The 21,125-nt window shown below is 33.5% G+C and overlaps 3 protein-coding genes and 1 long non-coding RNA gene across 30 annotated transcripts; 2 read left to right on the top strand and 2 right to left on the bottom strand.

Annotated features, from left to right (window-relative positions):
* The first annotated feature begins 1,062 nt into the window (after positions 1-1,062).
* Positions 1,063-3,069, top strand: LOC123899318 (24-methylenesterol C-methyltransferase 2). Its single transcript, XM_045950426.1, has one exon. The coding sequence runs from the start codon at positions 1,698-1,700 to the stop codon at positions 2,775-2,777; it is 1,080 nt and encodes a 359-aa protein (XP_045806382.1). The 5' UTR covers positions 1,063-1,697; the 3' UTR covers positions 2,778-3,069.
* A 4,928-nt stretch (positions 3,070-7,997) lies between these two features.
* On the bottom strand, positions 7,998-9,148 carry LOC123898245 (uncharacterized protein At1g76070-like). Its single transcript, XM_045949150.1, has one exon. The coding sequence runs from the start codon at positions 8,985-8,987 to the stop codon at positions 8,271-8,273; it is 717 nt and encodes a 238-aa protein (XP_045805106.1). The 5' UTR covers positions 8,988-9,148; the 3' UTR covers positions 7,998-8,270.
* A 1,706-nt stretch (positions 9,149-10,854) lies between these two features.
* On the top strand, positions 10,855-16,037 carry LOC123897268. Of its 23 annotated transcripts, none has more exons than XR_006804876.1 (9): positions 11,117-11,326; positions 11,413-11,613; positions 12,211-12,284; positions 12,534-12,676; positions 13,021-13,097; positions 13,757-13,815; positions 14,344-14,414; positions 14,855-15,500; positions 15,593-16,037. It is a non-coding gene; the product is annotated as an uncharacterized LOC123897268 (long non-coding RNA). The 23 variants fall into 23 exon arrangements; XR_006804885.1 differs by adding an exon at positions 13,949-13,988 and having other exon boundaries at positions 11,124-11,326; positions 13,021-13,815; XR_006804888.1 differs by lacking the exon at positions 13,757-13,815 and having other exon boundaries at positions 10,956-11,326.
* A 625-nt stretch (positions 16,038-16,662) lies between these two features.
* Positions 16,663-20,330, bottom strand: LOC123898832 (pentatricopeptide repeat-containing protein At1g20300, mitochondrial). Of its 5 annotated transcripts, none has more exons than XR_006805447.1 (3): positions 18,524-20,330; positions 18,119-18,226; positions 16,663-17,040 (listed from the first exon to the last, which is right to left on the bottom strand). XR_006805447.1 is itself a non-coding variant. In XM_045949849.1 (2 exons), the coding sequence occupies exon 1, from the start codon at positions 20,171-20,173 to the stop codon at positions 18,572-18,574; it is 1,602 nt and encodes a 533-aa protein (XP_045805805.1). In that variant the 5' UTR covers positions 20,174-20,330; the 3' UTR covers positions 16,699-17,351; positions 18,524-18,571. The 5 variants fall into 5 exon arrangements, 3 of the variants coding, with proteins under 3 accessions (XP_045805805.1, XP_045805806.1, XP_045805804.1); XR_006805448.1 differs by lacking the exon at positions 18,119-18,226 and adding an exon at positions 17,253-17,351 and having other exon boundaries at positions 16,731-17,040; XM_045949849.1 differs by lacking the exon at positions 18,119-18,226 and having other exon boundaries at positions 16,699-17,351.
* Between the last annotated feature and the right edge of the window lie 795 nt (positions 20,331-21,125).

Consider the following 21,125-nt stretch of genomic DNA (forward strand, 5'->3'; position numbering starts at 1 on the left):
ATTTATATAATCGTCTTGTAATAAATTTTTTTCCATCAAATAAAAAAAAACAATTTTTTTATTCATCGAATATTTGTTCATCAAATAAATAAAATCAAATAAAAAAAAAATTAAAAAATTTTCAAACAAAACTCTTTTCTTTCTCTCCCTCCCATGCATTCAAAAAAATTTCACATCTCCTCCTAATGCAGCAAGCCACGCGCGCGTCTGGAAAAACAACATGGACCTGCATAGCGCCATTCTGAATGGCTTGATCCTTGTAAGATAGCGCCATTTCAAATGGCTTGATCCTGGAAAAGCAGACTGCACAGAAAAAGCAGAAAAGCAGTCAATGTTGCCATTCAGAATGGCGCTATCACATGGCCATGGCGCCATTTCAAATGGTGCTACCCAGTCAGAGGTGCATTACGGGAAAAAAATTTGAGAGAGGGGTATTACGGGAAATAAGAGAGGGAGAGGGGTATATTTTGGGAAAAAAATCTACTACAGCCTGGTCATTGTTTGCATCTACATTTGATTGAAGTTTTTTTTTTCCAGATTCTAATGTTTACCACGGTTAAACCGTGGCTAACACTTTCTTGAACTCTTTTTCCAACTCTTCCAGATTACACTTGTTTAAAACTCATTTTTTGAATTTTCCAAAGGGGTAAAATGGGAATATCGATTTGTTTGTAGGGGTAAAGTGTTAAATGTTGGGGTAGGAAAAAAAAAATTCTGTTTTAGGCCTATAACTGTGTTGGACCGGCCATGAAGATGAGATCCGGTATTGGAGTCAATTTTCCAAGCTTCTACAATATTGCTCTCCTCTCCCTATTTCACTCGAATCCTCTCTCTAGTCCTGAAAATATGAGATTATCCCCCAACAAATGATCTTTTACGGTAGTTGAGTAAGTGAAATTTTGCTTAGTGAATCAATTATCTTCACAATGGAAACAATTGACAGTTGTGTAAACTATCTTTTAAGATATCCTAAATTTGCTTAAATAAAAGAGAAATGTTATTGGAACAAATTTATTGGGATACAAAGCACCAAGAGAGGGCGGTCAGAGGAGAGAAGGGGAGGTGGCAGTACTATAAAGTATAAACAAAAATGTATATGTATTTTACACCAAATCCAGACTAAATACATATACATATATACATACATGTGGAGTAAATATATTTTTTAAAAGGAAAGAAAAAATATACAGTACCATCATTTTATGCATCTACCTTAACTTCAATTAAATTTAACGGTTTTATTATCCTTCATCCTCAAGGCATTGATTATATTCCAGCTTTACTGCTTACAATTATTATTACTACCATTTCTATTTCCATTCATGATATGATAAGAACACAAGTGATATTTTTCTTTTTCACCAAAAAAACAAAAAGAACACAAGAGATGTGCTGTGTTTGTTTGTTTGAGTTGTCTGTTGTCCCAATCTCTTTAATTAATTAATTAATTTAAAAATAAATAAATGATGACAACAAAGCATGATTCACGCGCGAATCACGTGGACGGAAAGATGCTGTTCACTGTATGTGTATACACTAAAATAATCAAAACAGAAAACAATTAAAAAAAACAAAAAATTAAATACCAACGATTTCTTACTTCACTTAAGTAGTACTAGAAAAAACAGAACCACCTAAGTGAAACAAAAAACCCAACACAAACGCTAACCCCTAAACTCTGTTTTTTCTTTTTTCCCATGGATTCCCTTTCTCTCTTTTGCACCGGAGCTCTTCTCGCCGGCGGCCTCTACTGGTTCGTCTGTGTCCTCGGTCCCGCCGAACGAAAAGGCAAACGCGCCACCGATCTATCCGGCGGCTCAATCTCCGCCGAAAAAGTCCAAGACAGCTACAAACAATACTGGTCTTTCTTCCGCCGCCCAAAAGAGATCGAAACTGCCGACAAAGTCCCAGATTTCGTTGACACTTTCTACAATTTAGTTACTGATATCTACGAATGGGGTTGGGGTCAATCCTTTCATTTTTCACCCTCCATTCCCGGAAAATCTCACCGTGAGGCTACGCGCCTCCACGAAGAAATGGCCGTAGATCTAATCAATGTTAAATCTGGCGACAAAATTCTCGACGTTGGATGCGGCGTTGGTGGACCTATGAGAGCAATCGCAGCTCACTCACGCGCTAACGTTGTTGGAATCACGATCAACGAGTATCAAGTGAATCGTGCAAAACTTCATAACAAAAAAGCTGGTCTTGATTCTCTATGTGATGTTGTTTGTGGTAACTTTCTTCAGATGCCGTTTCCCGATAACACTTTCGACGGCGCGTATTCAATTGAAGCAACGTGTCACGCGCCTAAGCTTGACGAAGTTTACGCTGAAATTTTTAGGGTTTTGAAACCAGGTGCACTTTATGTATCATATGAATGGGTTACTACTGATAAATTCAAAGGTGAAAATCCAGAACATGTTGAGATTATTCAAGGAATTGAAAGAGGTGATGCTTTACCTGGCTTAAGAAGCTATGCTGATATAGCTGAAACGGCTAAGAAAGTTGGTTTTGAGGTTGTTAAGGAACGAGATCTGGCTTTACCACCAGCTGAGCCATGGTGGAGCCGATTGAAAATGGGTCGGCTTGCTTATTGGCGTAATCATGTTGTTGTAACGGTTCTGTCTGCTTTGGGAATAGCGCCTAAAGGAACAGTTGATGTTCATGAGATGCTTTTCAAGACTGCTGACTATTTGACCAGAGGGGGTGATAATGGAATTTTCTCACCTATGCATATGATTCTCTGCAGAAAACCAAAAGAACAACAAAATTGAAATTCAGGTGGTGGTGAATTGAAAGTGAAGTGAAGTGAAGGTATCTTTAATCTTTAATTAAAATAAAAAATTTATGTCTCTAATCCTTCTTTTTTATTTTTTTCAATTTGTTTTTCTATAATTTTTATTTTACTTTGGTTTAGTTTGAACTGGATGTAATTTGGTTTTTGCAATGTAGTTTTGATTTACATTTTGCTATGTCTTATCAGCAATTGCAGTGTATGGATTCTATTTTAGTCTTTAGTACTAGTAGTACTAGTGTTTTTCATTTAATGGAATTTATTTAACTTAATTTTGGGGTTTTGAATTGTTACTATGGTAATGTCTAATGTGATTGTAGTAGGAATATGCTGTTTTTTATTGTTGATTTTAGTTACTGTATATTCTGTTGCTGGCGGAATTGATTGATATGCAAATCTTAATTGGAAGAATATTGTCCTACCATTTTGTGGGGATGGTTAATAAATACAGATTGGGCTTCTCCATAGGGAGGAAAGTCACCTTAAATAGTAAAATAAGCAGGGAAGTGAGTGGTTAATAAATACAGATTCGGCTTTCTCCATAGTGAGGAAAGTCACCTTAAATATACTCCAACAACTACCAGTGTATAGAAAATAAATTAATTATAAAAAATAGTTTGAAAAAAGAGAAAAATATGAATTGGGTGATTTCGAATAGGACTACTTTCTTTTTTGTACACTAGAGCCGCGTGTACGCTTCAAGGGTTGTTGAATTATTGCATTAAGAAAGACTCGGCCATTGCGGTCAGATTTTCTTTAAAAGCCGCTCAAGCAATTTATTTAAAGAAGAGCAAGACAATATAAGGCTCAAAAGCTGCGAAGAAAATCGAGCTGTGAAATCGGAGTCATGAGGTATTGGAAGTCTTCGGCGAATATAGGTAAGAAACTAAAAAAGAGCATTGTGCTATACTAACTAGGTAGGCAGCTGGACTTTAGAATCAATTGAATGCGCTCGCATAGCTACCTGACCCGACAAACCATAACTAACTTCCAAATCTGCATCTTTCAAGGAGCTAAGCCCAAAGCCCATGGGTCATTAAAGACTATGTCGACTGACTATGTGCTGAGAGCCCCCCCCCCCCCCCCCCTTCGCCCCCCCATCAAATCTTTCCTTTGGTTGTTTGCAGACCTATTGTATTAAAGATCAACAATCAAATCTTTGCTTGGCTTGAGGATCCCTTCCGAGCCCAACCCCTTCCCACAATGTTAACTAGCAACAGAGAATAAGCCGGATAAGAGAATGGGTTGGAGAGGAGATCATAATAAATTATAAGTTTGTCAAAATAGTAATAAGTTAGTCAATAAGATATAGTTTAACCGATCAATGTTAATATTATTAAGTCCAATGTTTTCACCTATGTTACACTACTTCATTTACTTTTATTTTTATTTTTACTTTATAATATACTTACTCATTTAAGAATTGAATTTGATTGGTTTCATTAAAAATTGGTGTTTGTGAATGGGTCTTTGAGGAGAGGAGATATGGTGAGGTGGAATGTTTGTGGTAACAGCACACATAAGTATACTTATGGTAAAGATGGGTGGCTATATTAGCGTGTAATTAGGTGGAGACCACTATTGCCTGGCTTTTGTGGTACCGTAACGTGATTATGCTTTAGCTTTTCTTCAGAATGTGATCTAGATTTAAGCTTATTTTGGTTTTATCTATTGTCACGTTGTGCGTGGATATTTCCTCTCCAGGAGACCGATGGGCCACACATGCCACGACATTTGTCCCGCACTTGCCTTGGATCTGCCAATCCTTATTTCTACTCTCACTCTCACCTTCTCCACGTGACACTCCAAACCCTTCTAAATTTCAATTTCTTCTGGTCCATTTTATAAGAAAACTTTTACCTTTAGATTCATAGAATGATTGATGTATCTAGTTTATTTTTTAGACTAAATATATCAATCATTCGATGAATCTAAAAAATAAAATTTTTCCTATATATGAGACCGGAGGGAGTAAATCATATCTGTAAAAATACTAGATTATACAAGTTTTAAAATTATTTTACTATATTAAACTCCTTAACGGTGTTTCATAGACACTATAGCTAGCATTTTTCTTAACACAATTATTATATACAAGTTTGACGCAAGGGTAATGTTGTCATTTCAATTTTAAAAAGAGGAGACATTTTTGTCAAAATAAAGTGGCTCATCTCTCTCTCTCAACTCCTTCATTCTCTTTGTTTTTTGCCTCTCACGGTTGCATTGTTGCCAATGAATCCAAAATGGTGGTGGCGGCGGCCGGTGATGGTGAGTAGAGATAGCGAGATAGAGGGAGACAGAGAGAGAGATACGAGGAAGGTGGTGGACTGGTGGTGGTTGGTGATGCAGGAACAATGGATAGAGACTGAGTCGGAGAAGAGGGAGATAGTAGCATCGGAAAAAAAGTATGAAGAATGTGATGTTATGTTAAAAATTGTGTCAAATTTGTGTTTAAAAATTATGTTAAAATAATGTAAAAGATCTTTTCACAATTGCATTTAATAGTTTATTTTTTTCAACCACAATTATAATTATAAGTAAAAATTTACTTTTTAAATTTATTGAATAATTAATTTATCTAGTCTATTAAAATAGATTAAATATATAAATTATTCAGTAATTTTAAAATTAATTTTTTTATAATTGTAATCAAAAGGATAATAAGTCTTAGCTCAATTTACTGACATTATGAGGTTGAATGCTTTTACCTCAATTTGAATCCAAAACTGAATTTTAATACTAATATGAGCTACTTTGTCTTGGAACTAAAAAAATATGAAAAATAAGTTACATAAATTGTAGATAATTTAATATTCTTTTTGTAAATATAAAATATCTCCTTTCAAATGAGGGGCCATCCACTTCAATACATCTCCCTTGTAGTGTGGTCTCTACTCCCACCCAACTATGCCTTGTATTTTGTTGAAACAGTTCTGTGATGGGATTACGACTTATGAGGGAGGAACTTCTCATTTGTAGTAAGGGTGTTCTTAGAATTGGATCCCTAACTTTTACTTCCCTATCTTTTTTCCTTCACTTATATGATCACTGCTCAAAGCATTCGCAATAGAGTTTTCCATTTTTTAATATATAAATTGGTTTTTATAATTTTTAATAATATTATTTATTACTCCTTCTGTTTTAAAATAATTGTCATAATTTGATTGGAGACATGATACTAGATCATAGTCCCACTCTGTTCCATTTTTATAAAGTGAAAAACTAGAATACCAAATGAAAGACTTAAGAAGTATGATAAAAAAAAATTGGAAATTCAATCCAATTCAAAGAAGTATAATTATATTTCATTTAATTTCACTCTATTGTATTCCATCTTATACCACTAAGCCAAACACAATCTTTAATGATTTAAAAATTTCTATGGATGCAGAAGTTGTGTATTCAATTTTTTCAACTTTACTACATAGATCATGCTAATTTTCTATGGATGCAGAAGTCCAAAATTCCTTAATAGGCTTAGCTTTGGACTTGTTGTACCCTATCTATTTCCCAATAACATAGGGAATTTCACTTTCAAAACTCATCCATTACTATCAACATCTTAGATATTAGTGCGTGGGATTTGTGGGAATGTTCAATGAGTGCAAATGATGGAGCTTAGAGGTTTGCAATTACAATGGAGTAGATTGATAGAATAAGACAATATGCAACACTAGTATGAAGAATTCATGCAATGCAAGCACAAGAGTAAAAAGTTGTAGCAACAATAAACATTAGATACGATTTTACAATTTATTTTATTTTGTTATTGACCAACAACAACGTTTAACATTGAATTAAAGTATCATATTTCATTTTAAAATAGAGGAGTTAAAGTTTTGATTCAATCAAAATAGGGGAAATAATACTGCATTTAGCCTTGAATGTACATTAAAATTGTGCGTCAATTGGTAAGTATCTCTATCTCTATTAGTATATAAAACTAAGCAAAACATCAATAAACAAAAAAAAAATGAGAAACTATTGTAAAATAAAAATAAAAATTGAGAAACAATGTGAATGTATAACATATTTTTTAAAATGTCATTTTTTAATTCTGTTTTTTTTTTTAAGTATGCACAAAATTGAATTTTAGGATAAGAATAACATTTTTTTTTTGACAAAATAAGAATAACATATTTTAAAAGACGAAAACAAGTTACTTTTCAAATTTGGAGACTTACGTTAAAGTTGGACTGAACTTCCTGATTTTTTTTGGACCAACGGTATATTTAAAATTTAATTTTAATATATGTTTTAATTCCTTGTTGAAAAAAATACTATATGTTTTAATTCTATGCAATTTCATATATTGAAATCATCGAAAGATCAACTCGTTGACAACTTATATTCTTGAACACATCTTTTATAATGAATGTATTTGGATTTATATGAGGAAAAAAAATAAAAGGTGTGCAAAACTATAAAGCCACAAGATAATATAGTACAATTGTTTTCAAAGATGTGCAATGTACACCCTCATTTGAAGATGCATGTTGTTTTAGTCATCAAGACCCAGATACCAACCATGCCACAAGTGAGCTGCTACTATTATAAAGTAGAGACAATCATCACCCTACAAATCAGTTTTTGTAAAATTGATCGGTTAGACTCAACTCTTAATTTTAAAATTGTACGAGAGCCTCCGACCACGATTAATTGGACTGCCTGCTATCAAGTTTATGATAAGTTCATTCACAATTTATATATGTACTCCAAACCCAACAATTTTGAACACGTGTATTAAGAAGTCTAACATTGATTAACAATGTCCCGAGCTTTTTGCCACTCTTCTAACAACACAACACCCCTTGGCCCTGCCACCACTAACGACAATGAATCATGCATAGCCTCCCTACTTTTTTGATTCTATGCATGATGCAAATATTAGTTAATGCAATATACCCTCTCTTTTTTTTACTAACATTTTTACTTAACATTTTTTTACATACTAAAAAACAACAACGTTAATCTTGAATACTCCCTCCGGTCCTTATTATAAGGAACACTTTGAAAAAATCACACAGACCAATGAAGGACATTTAACATAGTTATTTTCATTTAATACTCTTATAAATTTTAATTTATTCCATGTATACCCTTATTTAATTACTCTTTATTCAACTAACTTACTTATTTTTAAATTCTCTCTCATAATAAATAAGGGCATAAGTGAAATTGAACATTTAAAACATTTGAAAATTGGTCAAAGTTTCTTATAAAAAGGACCAAATTTTTTACCCTAAGTATTCCTTATAAAAAGGACCGGAGGGAGTATCTTGTATTAATTTAAATTATAGACAAAATTAATGTACAAAATTACATACTTATATTTGTATTTAAATCTACCGTAGTTATGCACAAAATGTTCTAAAAAACTAAATCAACTCAATATAAAAAATAAAATAATAATGAAAAGAAAAACAAGTCTTCATTTTAATGAACAAATTTAGAACCAATTAACTTGGTCTAATTAATTGACTGGATCCAATTGAAGAGGCCTAGGTGGAGCCATGGTTCTTCTCTTCCATAGATTAATTTCTTTTCTTGGTTTCAAATCAAGTCCATGACCATAACCACCACCAACCAAAATAGGTGCAGAAAAAGGAATCATAAATTCTTCCTCATCTTCATCTTCATCATCATCACTATGTATTATTCTTTCTTCATCAGAATAATAATCATCTATTTCCTCTGGCTTAGTCTCTACATGATCCTTCCAATCAAAATTAGCAAAAGTGCCACGTCCACTAGCAAAACGTTTCATTTGATTTACATGTGTTGCTCTTTCTTCAAGTGCATATTTCTTATCATGAATCTCACTGCTAACATCTGATTTTTTTCTCCCTTCAGATTTTGGTTTCCCAACATGAAACAACATTTTTTGAAAAGTTGTTACACGTTTCTTAACTTCTATGTCTTTTGCTTTTTTGTTCTGTTTCTTCTTGTGTTTGATTTGTCCCATGCATGATATTTTTGGTGAAGTAGGTTCTTCAAAATCAATTCTATTAATTTCTTTCAGCTTTTTTGATACAAGTGGCCCAGAAAATCCCTTTCCACCATGAGGCCTAGTTTGTCTTGATTTGTGATGATCCCTACCTGGACTGAATGGATGATTTTGAAATGTTAAAGTCATTGTTTTTGGTAATATCTTCAAGATCTTGTTCCTTAGCTTAATGTTTTTCTCCATGATCACACGTGTAGAACTAAAAGATTAATGAGTAGATGGAACTTAGAAAGCAAATTAAAGGGTTGAAATTTTGTATTTTGTGGAAGTAGAAAGCAAATTAAAGATTTATATATATAGTTGGATTTGTTGACAAAGCTTTGAAGATGAAACCAATTATTCGTAGCATTGGTTGATGATAGACGAGTACGTGTATATTATATAGTAGTATTTGAATTTGAATATTTGATTGTGTCAATAAAGGTGGCATGTAGAAAAGGTTTGGTTTGGTCAACATAAAACTATGTGACTCGACCGGCAATACTAGTACTAAATTAAATTAAATTGGAAAATGCTAAACAGTGCCCCCGGGGCACTGTTTAAGGAACCAAATATAGTAATATCATATTGAAATTTGTGCAGTCAACGCCTCGAAAGTCTAAAAAGTGTTATTTTTAATTTTAAAATTTCCTTTTTTGGTTTCCTTAACCAGTGCCCCGGGGGCACCGGTTAGCATGGCCCAATTAAATTAAATTAAATATATACCTCGTTGCTTCAACCATAAACATAATTTTGGAAAATATCAATCTTTTTTACAGTAACAAATTTAGTGCACTATTTTTTCAATTTGTGTGAAATAAATAAATTTATACACTGTACTGTATTATTTTTATGATCATGTATAGTTTTCAATTTTCACCACCTTATATAAGGTGATTTCTTCTTTTCCTTTGACCAGCCATCTAATTAAGGAATCTTACATTTATTAATTAGATCAGTTCAATATTAATATAATATGTGTATATTTCCTGGAAAAAAATGGATATATTTTTTATTTAATAGTATTTATTTACAAACCGAAAATAGTAATGATAATTATATAATATTATGATTTTCTTTTTTTGGCATGCAATGCACACCATAGGAAATTAGGAATTGTTTCTGTATGTTCCATCAATTCGAATTAATTGTTTCTGTATTTGAAATACGGTCAAACACAAAATCTGGACATTTCACTTGATAGTTATTCCAATTTTGATTCATCACATTTTGAGAGATTAACTCATTTTGCTTATCTTAATCTTCATTGGTAACTACAACTCTCTATAACAGTTGTGAACAGCTTGCGCCATTTTTATTCAAGTCATAAAAAAATCAAGTTGCAGTTGAAAGCAACTAGCTAGCTGGCTGTTTTTTTCCATATCGTTTTTTTATAATGATTATAAATAAATAATTTTTATTTACTAATACGACGTGACCTTATTTTTTATTTTTATTTTTTATTGGTCAAGTAGTTTAGTGGCTAAAAAAATTCACCTTAAAGTAAATAAGTGGAGTGTACGGGATTTGAACCCCGACTTCTGCACATATAATAATGCGATATCTCTACTAACTGAGATAAGTTCACGAGAATTATATTTTCTTAATTTAAATGATTTTAAAGTAATAAAACAATTTTAAAAATTAAGCAACAACTGTTATTAAATGAAATAATATTAACAATTTCATAAATTTATTTCAATTTTCTTAGTCAGTACACTTGATTTCGTCTACTGCTGAGTTTTTGTGAAGATTTGATCCCATCATTGAACTTGGAATGTTGTTTTTTAAAATGAATTAAGAAAGACGGAGACAATAGTGTAATAAAAATAATAAGTAAATAAGTCACCAAGCTGAGTTTTAAAAGAAATGTTCCAAATCATTTTTTTAAATTAGGTTGTTGTTGACCATTGAGCGCGTTTAATATTTAAACTTTTAAAAATAGTATAATTGTAATATATTTAAAGATGTCCAAATTAAAACGAGTACCTAACTAACCTAAGTTCCATGTAGGCACCACAAATTGTTGCTTAAGCTTATCATATGAGTAACTGCGCACGTGTATATCCTTGTAATCAATTTAGTCATGAAAAGGAAGAATGTGGTTATTCTTATCTCCATGTAGTGTGAATCTACGTACTTCACTAAATTCCATGTAGTGTGAATAATGAAATCTATACACCTGACAAAGCAGAACAGGATTTTTTGCACTGTTCATTGATCTCCTTTCTCCACGTTGATAATGATTTGATTCTAATTAATTCAATTTAATTTAATTAGTTAATTAATAAGATTTGTTTTATTAGTTGTTGTTTTTGTTTTTTATATATAACGTGTTTAGTTTTTGTCGTTTTCTGGTGCTGGTTGTAACTGTCTCCTTTCTTCTTCTCCACGATTTCTCTGCAAGATAGTTTTTTTTTTTTTTCTTCTTCTCTGCATCTGGTCGTATCATCGTTTTCTGGTACAGAATTTTTGCCTCGCTTTAGGTGATGTGGGTATCACCTGATTCTTTGTGGGTTTTCTGGTGTGGGTGTTAACTAGGGGTAAGATTTTCCCTCTCAATTGAAATTCCCTAATTTCAAATTTTTAGGGTTCTATAAATTTCACATATTTGTTTACATTTGCTCAGCCACGGTTGTCTCATTCATACCTGGTGATCGCACATATGGAGAAAGGTTTGGTGTGTTCTGGCTTTGATGATATTGCTGATCTCGTTCCTGGCAGAGAGAGGTTTCGGATTAAGGCCAGGATTGTTCGGTTGTGGAAGGTTCCTGCGTTTCTCAATCCAAATGAATCTGGTTCTATTGAGTTGAGATGGTTCTTGTCCAAGGTAAAATATAGTTTTGATTGTAGCTTCTCAGTTTTAAGTTCTTATTTTGATATCATGCACGTATTCATGGTTTATACTCATTAATTTATGTTATATTCAACTGGTGTGGATGCATCTGTTGTGGGTGATATGTGCTCTTCTTATTTTCCCTCCTAGACAGAGCTAGGTTGTTCTTGATTGTTTTCATCTGGTGTGGTAGGTTATATATATGGTGTCTTATTGTCCTGGCTAAACAAAGTTTCTTTGGTTTTGAATTTTGAAATCTGTAGTATAATTTTCCCCGATTGAATTTCTTGGTATCCAGTTGTCTATAAATTAAGGATGGAGAAATTTGGACCAACAAATTATAGTTTGGCTTTGACAGGATGGTTCACCAACAAATTTTTCGTCAATGATTCTTTTCCCTTAACTTTCTTTCCTTTAATATCTATTTTTTTTCATTTGTATTTGTAATCCCTAATTTTTGCTTTAACTTCTTTATTGATTTTCTTAATTGAAAAAAATTCCACAAATTTAGTTTTGTGATGAGGGTTTCTGTTTGGGATTATTTATCACTAATTTGTTTATTAGCTCGACAACATGTTGTTTGGCTTGCAGGTTTGAACCAAAAGGCAGCAAGAATGTATTGGGGGAGTTTCACAGTGGCTTTGAGAACAATAGAGAAAGAACTGGTGAGGGATGATTAATTTGTTTCCTATTTCATTCTATTTTTCATTTATGTAGTTTTTCTTTCTTATTCATAGTAGCTTCATCTTGATTTATGTCTCTTTTTCCACAAAATTGGGAATGATGTATCAGGATTTATGGGTGATATCTATACACTTGACACATAGATAACGGGATTTGGGCACTGTAGGTTGTAATCATTCGTGCCAAGTCGATCCGTTTTGATTTTTTTTTTCGTTCCTTGGTTTTACAAGACCCGCAGAACTTGGATGCCTTTGTGTTTCTATAATACACCTTCCTCAGATATGCTCTTGTCGTCGTGTATGCTTTATCCGGTGCTCCAATTTTCCCTTCATAAACAGTTTCATCATCTATAAATTTGGGTTGAGGATGGAAGGTAAGAGGACCGTAAATTTGTCATCGCTTCCAATTTCTTCTCGTGTATGCTATTTCTTGCATTGTTGTTGTTGTTCTTCTTCTTCTTAGTTTCTTTGCTGTCTTATAATTTAATTACTCATCTATTTCAATTTTGTACATGCCCACCATGTGTTTGATAAAATTTTTTTGTGGATTCTCATCAATTTGTTTGAATTAGAACTTTTTTAACATGTTTGAATTAGGATTTGATGTACTGAATCTTCAATTTTCATGTGTACATGTTATGTTGCAGAAAGTGACAGGTTGTTTTATCTTATAATCCAACTCTATTTCTAGACTTCAGCTAACAGATTTGTATTGCAGGTTTGTGTTTGAAGAAGATTGAGAAAGTTTGCAAAAAATATAGGCTCATGGTGCATTGATGATAGTGTATATAAGAGGTATGATTTCTTTTCCTTATTATAGATCTTTGGGCATGTTGTATATGTGTTGGCCATTTATTTCATAGTTCAATTTCAGATGTTTGGTGTGATTATTAGACTGCAGTTTTGGTTTGTTTTGAAACTTACTTGGTTTGTTTTGAAACTTACTTTGCTGTCAATTATGTTCAATATTAGTGTGAATTTTTCCTGTTAGGACAATTTAGTGTTTTATTTCATTATTGTTAAGTTGTGCATGCAATCTGAAATCTGAACAAAGTTTGATAGTCCAATAACATGGTGAGTCTATAGGCTTTCACATTAGGTTAGACATCATAATAAGGATAAGTAGTAATTTAGATAAAAGTTTACAGCCGCACGAATCACATATTCCCTTTATTCTTCAGTTTCTGGTATGTATTTTCATATGATGATTTGGTATAACTGAAACTTATTATAGTTCATGTGTAACTAAACATGATATAAGTTTTTCTATTTAAATTAGTTGTTGTTCTTTACATGCCGTTGTCAACACCCTGAATTTTACTCATCAGGCTGCATTCAGCCACTAAATTTGTTCAATCTAATTTTATGTATTCTTTTTCCTATTATTTCTATGATTGGGATTGGCTTGGAACATCCGGATACTGTCTTGAGCTTGGAATTGTGATACATTTAAGTTACCACTGTCTTATGATTTTCTGCTCATTTTACTCTGTACCTTCTGTTAATTGTACATGTAAGTGTCATTTTTTCCCTGGCAATGTTAAATAAATTTCGACAACTTAAATATAAGCTTTGAAAGATTTTGCATTCAGTATGACCGAGCATACATGGGTATCTGTTCCATCTAATTAATATACTTATTTCAGATAATTGCTTGGGATATCACTCTTGCTGCTTGTGATACAAGTTATAGACAAATAATTTGTCACTCTTATGATAATTAGCTTCTAACTACTCTACACTGATATTGTTTATTTTCTTATAAAACGTGTATATAGCATGGAGTTAGGATACTCTCCATTTCTCATTCTTTCCATTTCCTCCATTATTATATAGTTTTGGGAATATAAATGTAAAAATATGATATTAAGTGGGTCCAAATACTTTTTATACACCAAAAAATATTTAAAAACTTTGGTAATGGAAAAAATGGAAATGATAGAAAATGGAGAGGATCTCAACTCTAGAGCATGTTCTCTTAAGTGGTGTTGGAGGTTGCTTATATATCTCCTTCTCATTTGTAAACTTTTTTCTATGTCAGGAGCATGGTGGCAGTCTTAACGAAGCTGTAAATGCATATTTTAGCGAAGGAGACAGAAATTTGATGACCAGGTACACCCTTTTTAATAATCAAGAGATCATTTAGAATACATATTCCAAGAAGCAATTTTGTTATGAGAATGCAAACTTTTAATAAACAACTACACTGTTGTCTTTTCTTATGTGTACATGTTTGGGTTATAGCATACTTTAATACTATTATTTTTCTACTCAAAAGAGCTTAGAATATAATATTGTGGTTTTAAGTTGGTCTGAGACATAATTTTTTTCCCTTTCTATTCAAATATATGTACAATGTTGTGGTTATGAATGTGACTTTTCGTTAAAACAATTGTTGGCGGATCGGAGGTCCTGTCTAGGTTGTATTTAAAACCTTATAAGTTTGTTTCCCTTGGTTTTTCGTTCTGGTCATGCATCAGAGTGTTTGGTGTTATTCCTCATTATTCTCAGATTCATCTTTTCGGGGACTGGTTTATGTGTTTGTCATGCAGGTGGCACTTATTTTCTACTTATCAGATCTTGTGATCACATACTATAGCATGGTTGTTTTCTGTTTTTATTAACAGGTTTCATCTCTCTAGCTTTGGTTGTCACTGATGTAGGTCTGGACTATTTAGTAGTGTTGGTTGTATCTCATAAGGCCTTATCCATTTTCTCGGGCTGGAACTTGCGAAAGTTCGATGTGCCTTGAGTCGAGAGTGATAAGGCGAGAGATCCCATCTTGGTACCAAATAATTATGTTACATTGATAGTTAAATTTTGAAAATGAAAATAGAATAGATGAATTTATCTTATTTATTGATAGCAAAAATACTTGAAGCAACTATATTTTCTTTGTAATGTTCCCCAATCATTTCATTGTAAACATTGACGCTGATGTTACTGTTGCAGTTTCTATATTAGGAGAGTGTTTAAATGAAGAGCACCGGTTGCAGCCTTTGTGTAACCATGTTAAGAATGGCCTTTGAAAATAATGTCTTTTATGATCATTTAACTTATGCATTCATCATATTTATAAGAAAAACCATGGTTGAGTTGGAATTAAGTAGATTTTGCAGATTAAACATACTTGAGGTTACAGGAAAAGCACAAGCAAATGCAAGAAAGTAATCCGAGTATGTATAATGTATACCACAGGTATTTACTGGACACTAGAAGAATGAATTTGAAATTTGCTATTTTGGAATTTGTATTGTAATTATTTGCTTAATAACTGCTAATATAATCAGGAACAAAGTGATGATAAGAATGGTACAATTGTAAAGAAGGGCAGACAAGAAAAGAAGATAAAACTGGAGACAGAGTCACATAACATTAAATCCAGATTTTATCACCAATTCCTATTTCATCTGCATCATTAAGTTTTTAATCCCTCAACTTATCTCATGCCATCAAGAGTCAAAGATTGCTACTTCTTCGAAGATTCATTTAGTTTTTATTTCTTTTATATTCTCAAACTTTACACCCAAGTCTCACACAAATAATGAGTTAATTTTATATTTATATAATGAGTTAATTTTGTAATTATTATTCATTTTATGAAGACATTAATTAGCTTATGTTTCAAATTATTATCACATGATAATGAGAAAACAAAGACGTCGACCGTAGATGTTGTGTAACATGAAGTTTTTCAGAAAATTTGAATAAAATATTCAGTTTCTCATGGTTGTATTTATAATGTATTGGCATGCTAAGCAAGAGTAATCATTTCTATGTATTGTTGCTGAATTATCATGTATGATGGGGTTGGGTTTTTTTTTTCTCCTTTCACCACCAGTTTAATCTGATTCGGTGGTCAGTTCTGGCATTAAGTGGTTCCAGCCTTTTTCCGATCGCAGTTGCGGGGGATCGAACCGTGGTTCTCCCTATTAAGTTCAGCGTCAATCATCAATGAACCAACTAACGATTGGTGGGTTGAGTTTATTTATTGGGTCACATGAATAGTTAGCACTTAAAGACAATGTTAGTAAAAAAAAAATGGTTTCAAAAAAAATATAAAATACATCCGTGCGATAGCACGGGTTTAAAGACTAGTACTATGACAAACGCAACAAAGGTAGAAACAACTACGTGCTTGTTGCGCCGTAGTTTCCATGTCATGTCTGTTTTACAGTTTACACCGTTAATTATTTTTTAGGACTAATACCACCATTAGCATTATTTAGCACGTTTACCTCTACCCCAAATTAATTAAACATCATTTCTGCAAGAACCAAAAACCAGCTACAACGCTACAATTGCTCTTTTCACATGTAAACAGTATATAAATCCGGATTATCAATTGTACAATAAAAAATATAAAAAGAGAGGAGAGACTATATTATCATAATCATAGTACCAAAATTCAAATTATCATTAAAAAAACAATGAACCTAACCTTCACTCAATCTAATCCAATATATATATATTATAAGTTATAACAATCATCAAACATTTTCTCAGCAAACCAAGTGTGATTTTTAAATATATAAACTGAATAAACAGACGAGTAAGCAGCTAACACATTATTACAACACATTGCACGCAGCTTGTTTAGCTTAAAGGGGATTTTTGCGGTTAATGTAGTCTGCTACCACGGAATCAAAAATGAGTGTCTCAATCTGAGTAAAAACTGAAACAGACTGGTTCAATCCCACTGATAGAGTTAGCACCATTCACATAAGAGCATCTCAGTCTGTATTAGATATAAGATATGCAACTTGTTAGCATTTCCATGAACAGCATGTGAGCCGGGACATACACATACTGCTAATGTGCAACGCATGTATTGTGTTTCCTTCAGTCAAACAATTCAGGGCTTCTAAAGCAAAAATTTAGCAGTTCAGGAAAATGCATAGTACCGGTAGACGGTAGTAGGGATAAATATTCAGGAAACAAAAGAATAACCTCAAATAGTCTCTTAGCTGTGAATGCCCCTATATTGACTGAACATTTTATAACTCTTGACAAACATGAAACTAGAGAATAAGGGGTCAATTCAATACCCTGCCCAGCAACATAACACTTATAATTTTGCCAAAAATAAATAAATCATGGCCATCAAGTTAATCAAATTATAAAGACTCCATCCAAAACATTATAACCTAAGATATGCAACTTGTTAGCATTTACATGAACAGCATGCGAGCAGGGACATACACATACTGCCTATGATGTTAATAGCGGCGCTATAGCGTGGCGTTAGACCACCTCTCCGCTATGCTATAAGGCCGGTTTCTGCTATATAGGGAAGCGGAAATAGCGGCCACTATTTGCAGGATAATAGCAGTGGCGTAGCGGATCGGTAGCGCTATTTGGCTGCTTTTGCGTTTTGGAGGGGAAAAATTTATAAAAACCCTTATTTTGGAAATAAATCATAAAGTGAGGGGTATTTTAGTCTTTATTTAGAACCTATTTTGATGGTCTATGACAATATTTAGTATAATTATTAAGTAAGAAAGTCCTTTTAATTTTGTATATTTTTCTATTTTTTAGTATTTATGTATGTTGTTGGAATTTATGTTTAATTTGTACATGGCCGCTATACTGCTATAGTGCTACCCGCTATACCGCTATAGCATTTTTTAGGGTTGGTGCTACGCGCCGCTATCTGATATTAACAATATAGCATACTGCTAATGTGCAACACATGTATTGTGTTTCCTTCAGTCAAACAACTCAGGGCTTCTAAAGCAAAAATTTAGCAGTTCAGGAAAATGCATAGTATCGGTAGACAGTAGTAGGGATAATGATTCAGGGAACAAAAGAATAACCTCAAATAGTCTCTTAGCTATGAATGCCCCCGTATTGACTGAACATTTTATAAGTCTTGACAAACTTGCAACTAGAGAACAAGATGTCAAATGTCAATTCAAAATACCCTGCCCAGCAACAAAAGTAACACTTATCAATTACAATCTCAACTCTCAAACCATTTCCATCAAGAACAATTCTAATTTTGTCAAAAATAAATCATGGCCATCGAGTTAATCAAATTATAAAGATTCCATCCAAAACATTATAACCAGTTAGACCAACATTATCAACACCACCATTCTATAGTTGTGGGCATTGAGTTAATCAAATTAAAAAGACTCAATTAAAAACACTATAACTAGTTAAACAAGCATTTTGTCTCACTTATAGCAATTAACAACACTAACAGTCTATAGCCATACTTGGAAGTTCTTTGATTCAGCTCTATGATGTCAATGATGTAGCAACTTCTACAAAGGGCGAGGAGAGACAAATCCTCTGGCAACCATCTTATCGACCAGTTCTTCATGCATTTTTAGCTGTCCAGCCTTCCTCAGCAGCTCCAAAACCGTTTCATAAATCGACAGATTTGGCTTTAGGCTTTTTTCTTCAACCATCTCCTTCATTAACTTGTATGCATTATTCCAGTGCCCCTTTTCACAAAACATCAAAATCAAAATTCGGTAAGTATTCACATTAGGTTCAACTTCACTCTCATCCATTTCCTTTTTCAACTTCAGAACCATATCAATAGATTTCGAGTCAGCAAACATTCTCATCAGTATATTAAAAGTCAAGGTATTAGGCTTGCACTTCAGATCTTTCATTTTAGCATACATCCGATGTGCGCCATTCACATCATGCAACTCAGCTATGCATCCGAAAATTGAATTGAAAGAAGATGCATTAGGAGCAACCCCTTTCTTAACCATTGTATCAAGAACCTTGACAGCTTCATCGAGATTCTCATCCTTACAATGACTCTCAATTAAGAAATTATAACTAATCGTGTCAGCAACACAGCCAAGTCTCTTCATTTGATTATAAACCTGCAAAACCTTTTCAGTCCTACCAGCTTTCACATGAACCCTCATAAGACTATTAAAAGTAACAGCATTAGGATCACATCCAGCATCAATCATCTCAGAGAAAACATCATGAGCACGAGTAATCTGTCCACACCGACATAACGAATCAATCACAATGCTATATGTATAAACATTAGGCTTAACACCAGCCACCTTCATATCACTGAAAACCTCCTCAGCTTTCGCTATGTCACCAGCACGACACCAACCATGAACTAAGCTAGTATAAACTATAACATCCGGTTCAAACTTATGCTTAAGACTATCGAAAAACGCTTGTGCTTCACTCGCTCTTCTCTTCTTACATAAACTACTAATAACAATCGAAAATGAAACCTTATCAGGTATACAACCATAGTCCTCCATTCGGTTAAAAGCGTGCACTGCCTCCGCAGCCAATCCAGCCCTAATGTAGCGCCGAACAAGAATAGAAAATGTGCTGACAGTTATTTCAACTCCGCGTGATTTCATCAAATCGATCAAACTCCACGCCAATTCGAAGTGTCTGAGCTTTCCGGCAAGATCAATCATTTCATTGTAGGGCTCCGGGGATGAGGGAAAACCTTCGAGCGTCGTGGCCCAATTGAAAAAAGCTAGGGATTGAAGAAATGGAATACCGTGGCGGACACCACCGCATTTCTCAATCACACGGCGTGTGATGGAGGGTGAAATTGAATGAACGGTGGAGATTTTGGAAAATTCGATGGAAAGATCGGGTATGGAGAAATTGTGTGAGGGTGAAATGGGATTAGGGTTAGGGTTAGGGTTTTTGCGGTAGTGGTCTTTGATTATGGTGTGAAACTTGTCGACTAATTGAGTGTCTTCGGAGGATAGATTGGTGTTGTTTCGAGGAGTGTCGTTGTCGTTGTCGGTGTCGTGTTGTGAAAGAAGAGTTGAAGAAGAACATAGTCTGAAAGAGTGTGGTAAGAGAGGGAAAAGAGAGTTTTGCAAGTGAATTTGTACCCTTGATTTTATGAATGCCATGGATAGGTATGTTATGATGGTGCTTCGATTCAGAGAAACGGCAACAATGTTAAAGGTGAGTTTTTAATGTGAAGTTGAAATGAGTTATTGGCGGCGGCGTGCTCTGTTTCAGTTCAGTTCAGTTCAGCATGTTTGGCGGGTAACGTAACATGTTGACAAAGACAAGAGATGATTGTGGGCCGGGCCGGGCCAATTCAATGACGAATTGGGCTCCAAATTCAATTAGAGGCAACTGAATTTTTTTTTTGTATATAGACGAAATTACAAAGTCATTGGAAACTCACACACACACGAAGTAGAGTGACCGAAATTCGAACTCCGGTCATGACGTCCGACCTAGCAATTTCAATATTTCCGCCAATTGAATTATGATTTGTGGACGAGACAAGTGATTACTACTACACGATTTAAACAATTGGTATATGTACACCCTACTATACTTTGGGTCTGTTTGGTAAAAATAAGCTATAAGCTAGCTGATAGCTGATAAGCTAGCTGATAGCTGAAAAGCTAGCTTATAGCTGATAGCTGAAAAGCTAGCTTATTGAAATTAAAGTGTTTGGTAAAATTAGCTTTTAAAGTGGTTATTAAATATAAAATTACATAATTGATAGTGGGTAGTTTATTTTTTAGAGTGTGTAGTTATTAAATTAAAGGGTAAAAATGGAATAAAGTGTAAAAAGCTATAAGCTATAAGCTCAAATGCTACTTGAAATAGCATCTGAAAAAAAGCTACAAGCTAGTACAAAAAAGCTTGTTAACAAACACCTCTAATTTTTTGAAACAAGCTTAAAACTCATATAATAAGCGATAAGCTAGCTTATTTGTGTTACCAAACAGAGCCTTTATACTTTTTCTTGTTGAGAGGCGTCACGACCCCGTTTAAATGGAGAAGATTGAACACTTTGTGCATATGCATCAAAGCTACTTATTTTTAAAGTGGATTTAGAAA

Source organism: Trifolium pratense, linkage group LG7, assembly GCF_020283565.1.
Source record: "Trifolium pratense cultivar HEN17-A07 linkage group LG7, ARS_RC_1.1, whole genome shotgun sequence".
NCBI classification, from domain to species: Eukaryota; Viridiplantae; Streptophyta; class Magnoliopsida; order Fabales; family Fabaceae; genus Trifolium; species Trifolium pratense.

What these genes read in the sequence shown, in the direction of transcription:
- LOC123899318 (XM_045950426.1), top strand. Translation starts at nt 1,698, where the DNA reads ATGGATTCCCTTTCTCTCTTTTGCACCGGAGCTCTTCTCGCCGGCGGC.
- LOC123898245 (XM_045949150.1), bottom strand. Translation starts at nt 8,987, where the DNA reads ATGGAGAAAAACATTAAGCTAAGGAACAAGATCTTGAAGATATTACCA.
- LOC123898832 (XM_045949849.1), bottom strand. Translation starts at nt 20,173, where the DNA reads ATGGCATTCATAAAATCAAGGGTACAAATTCACTTGCAAAACTCTCTT.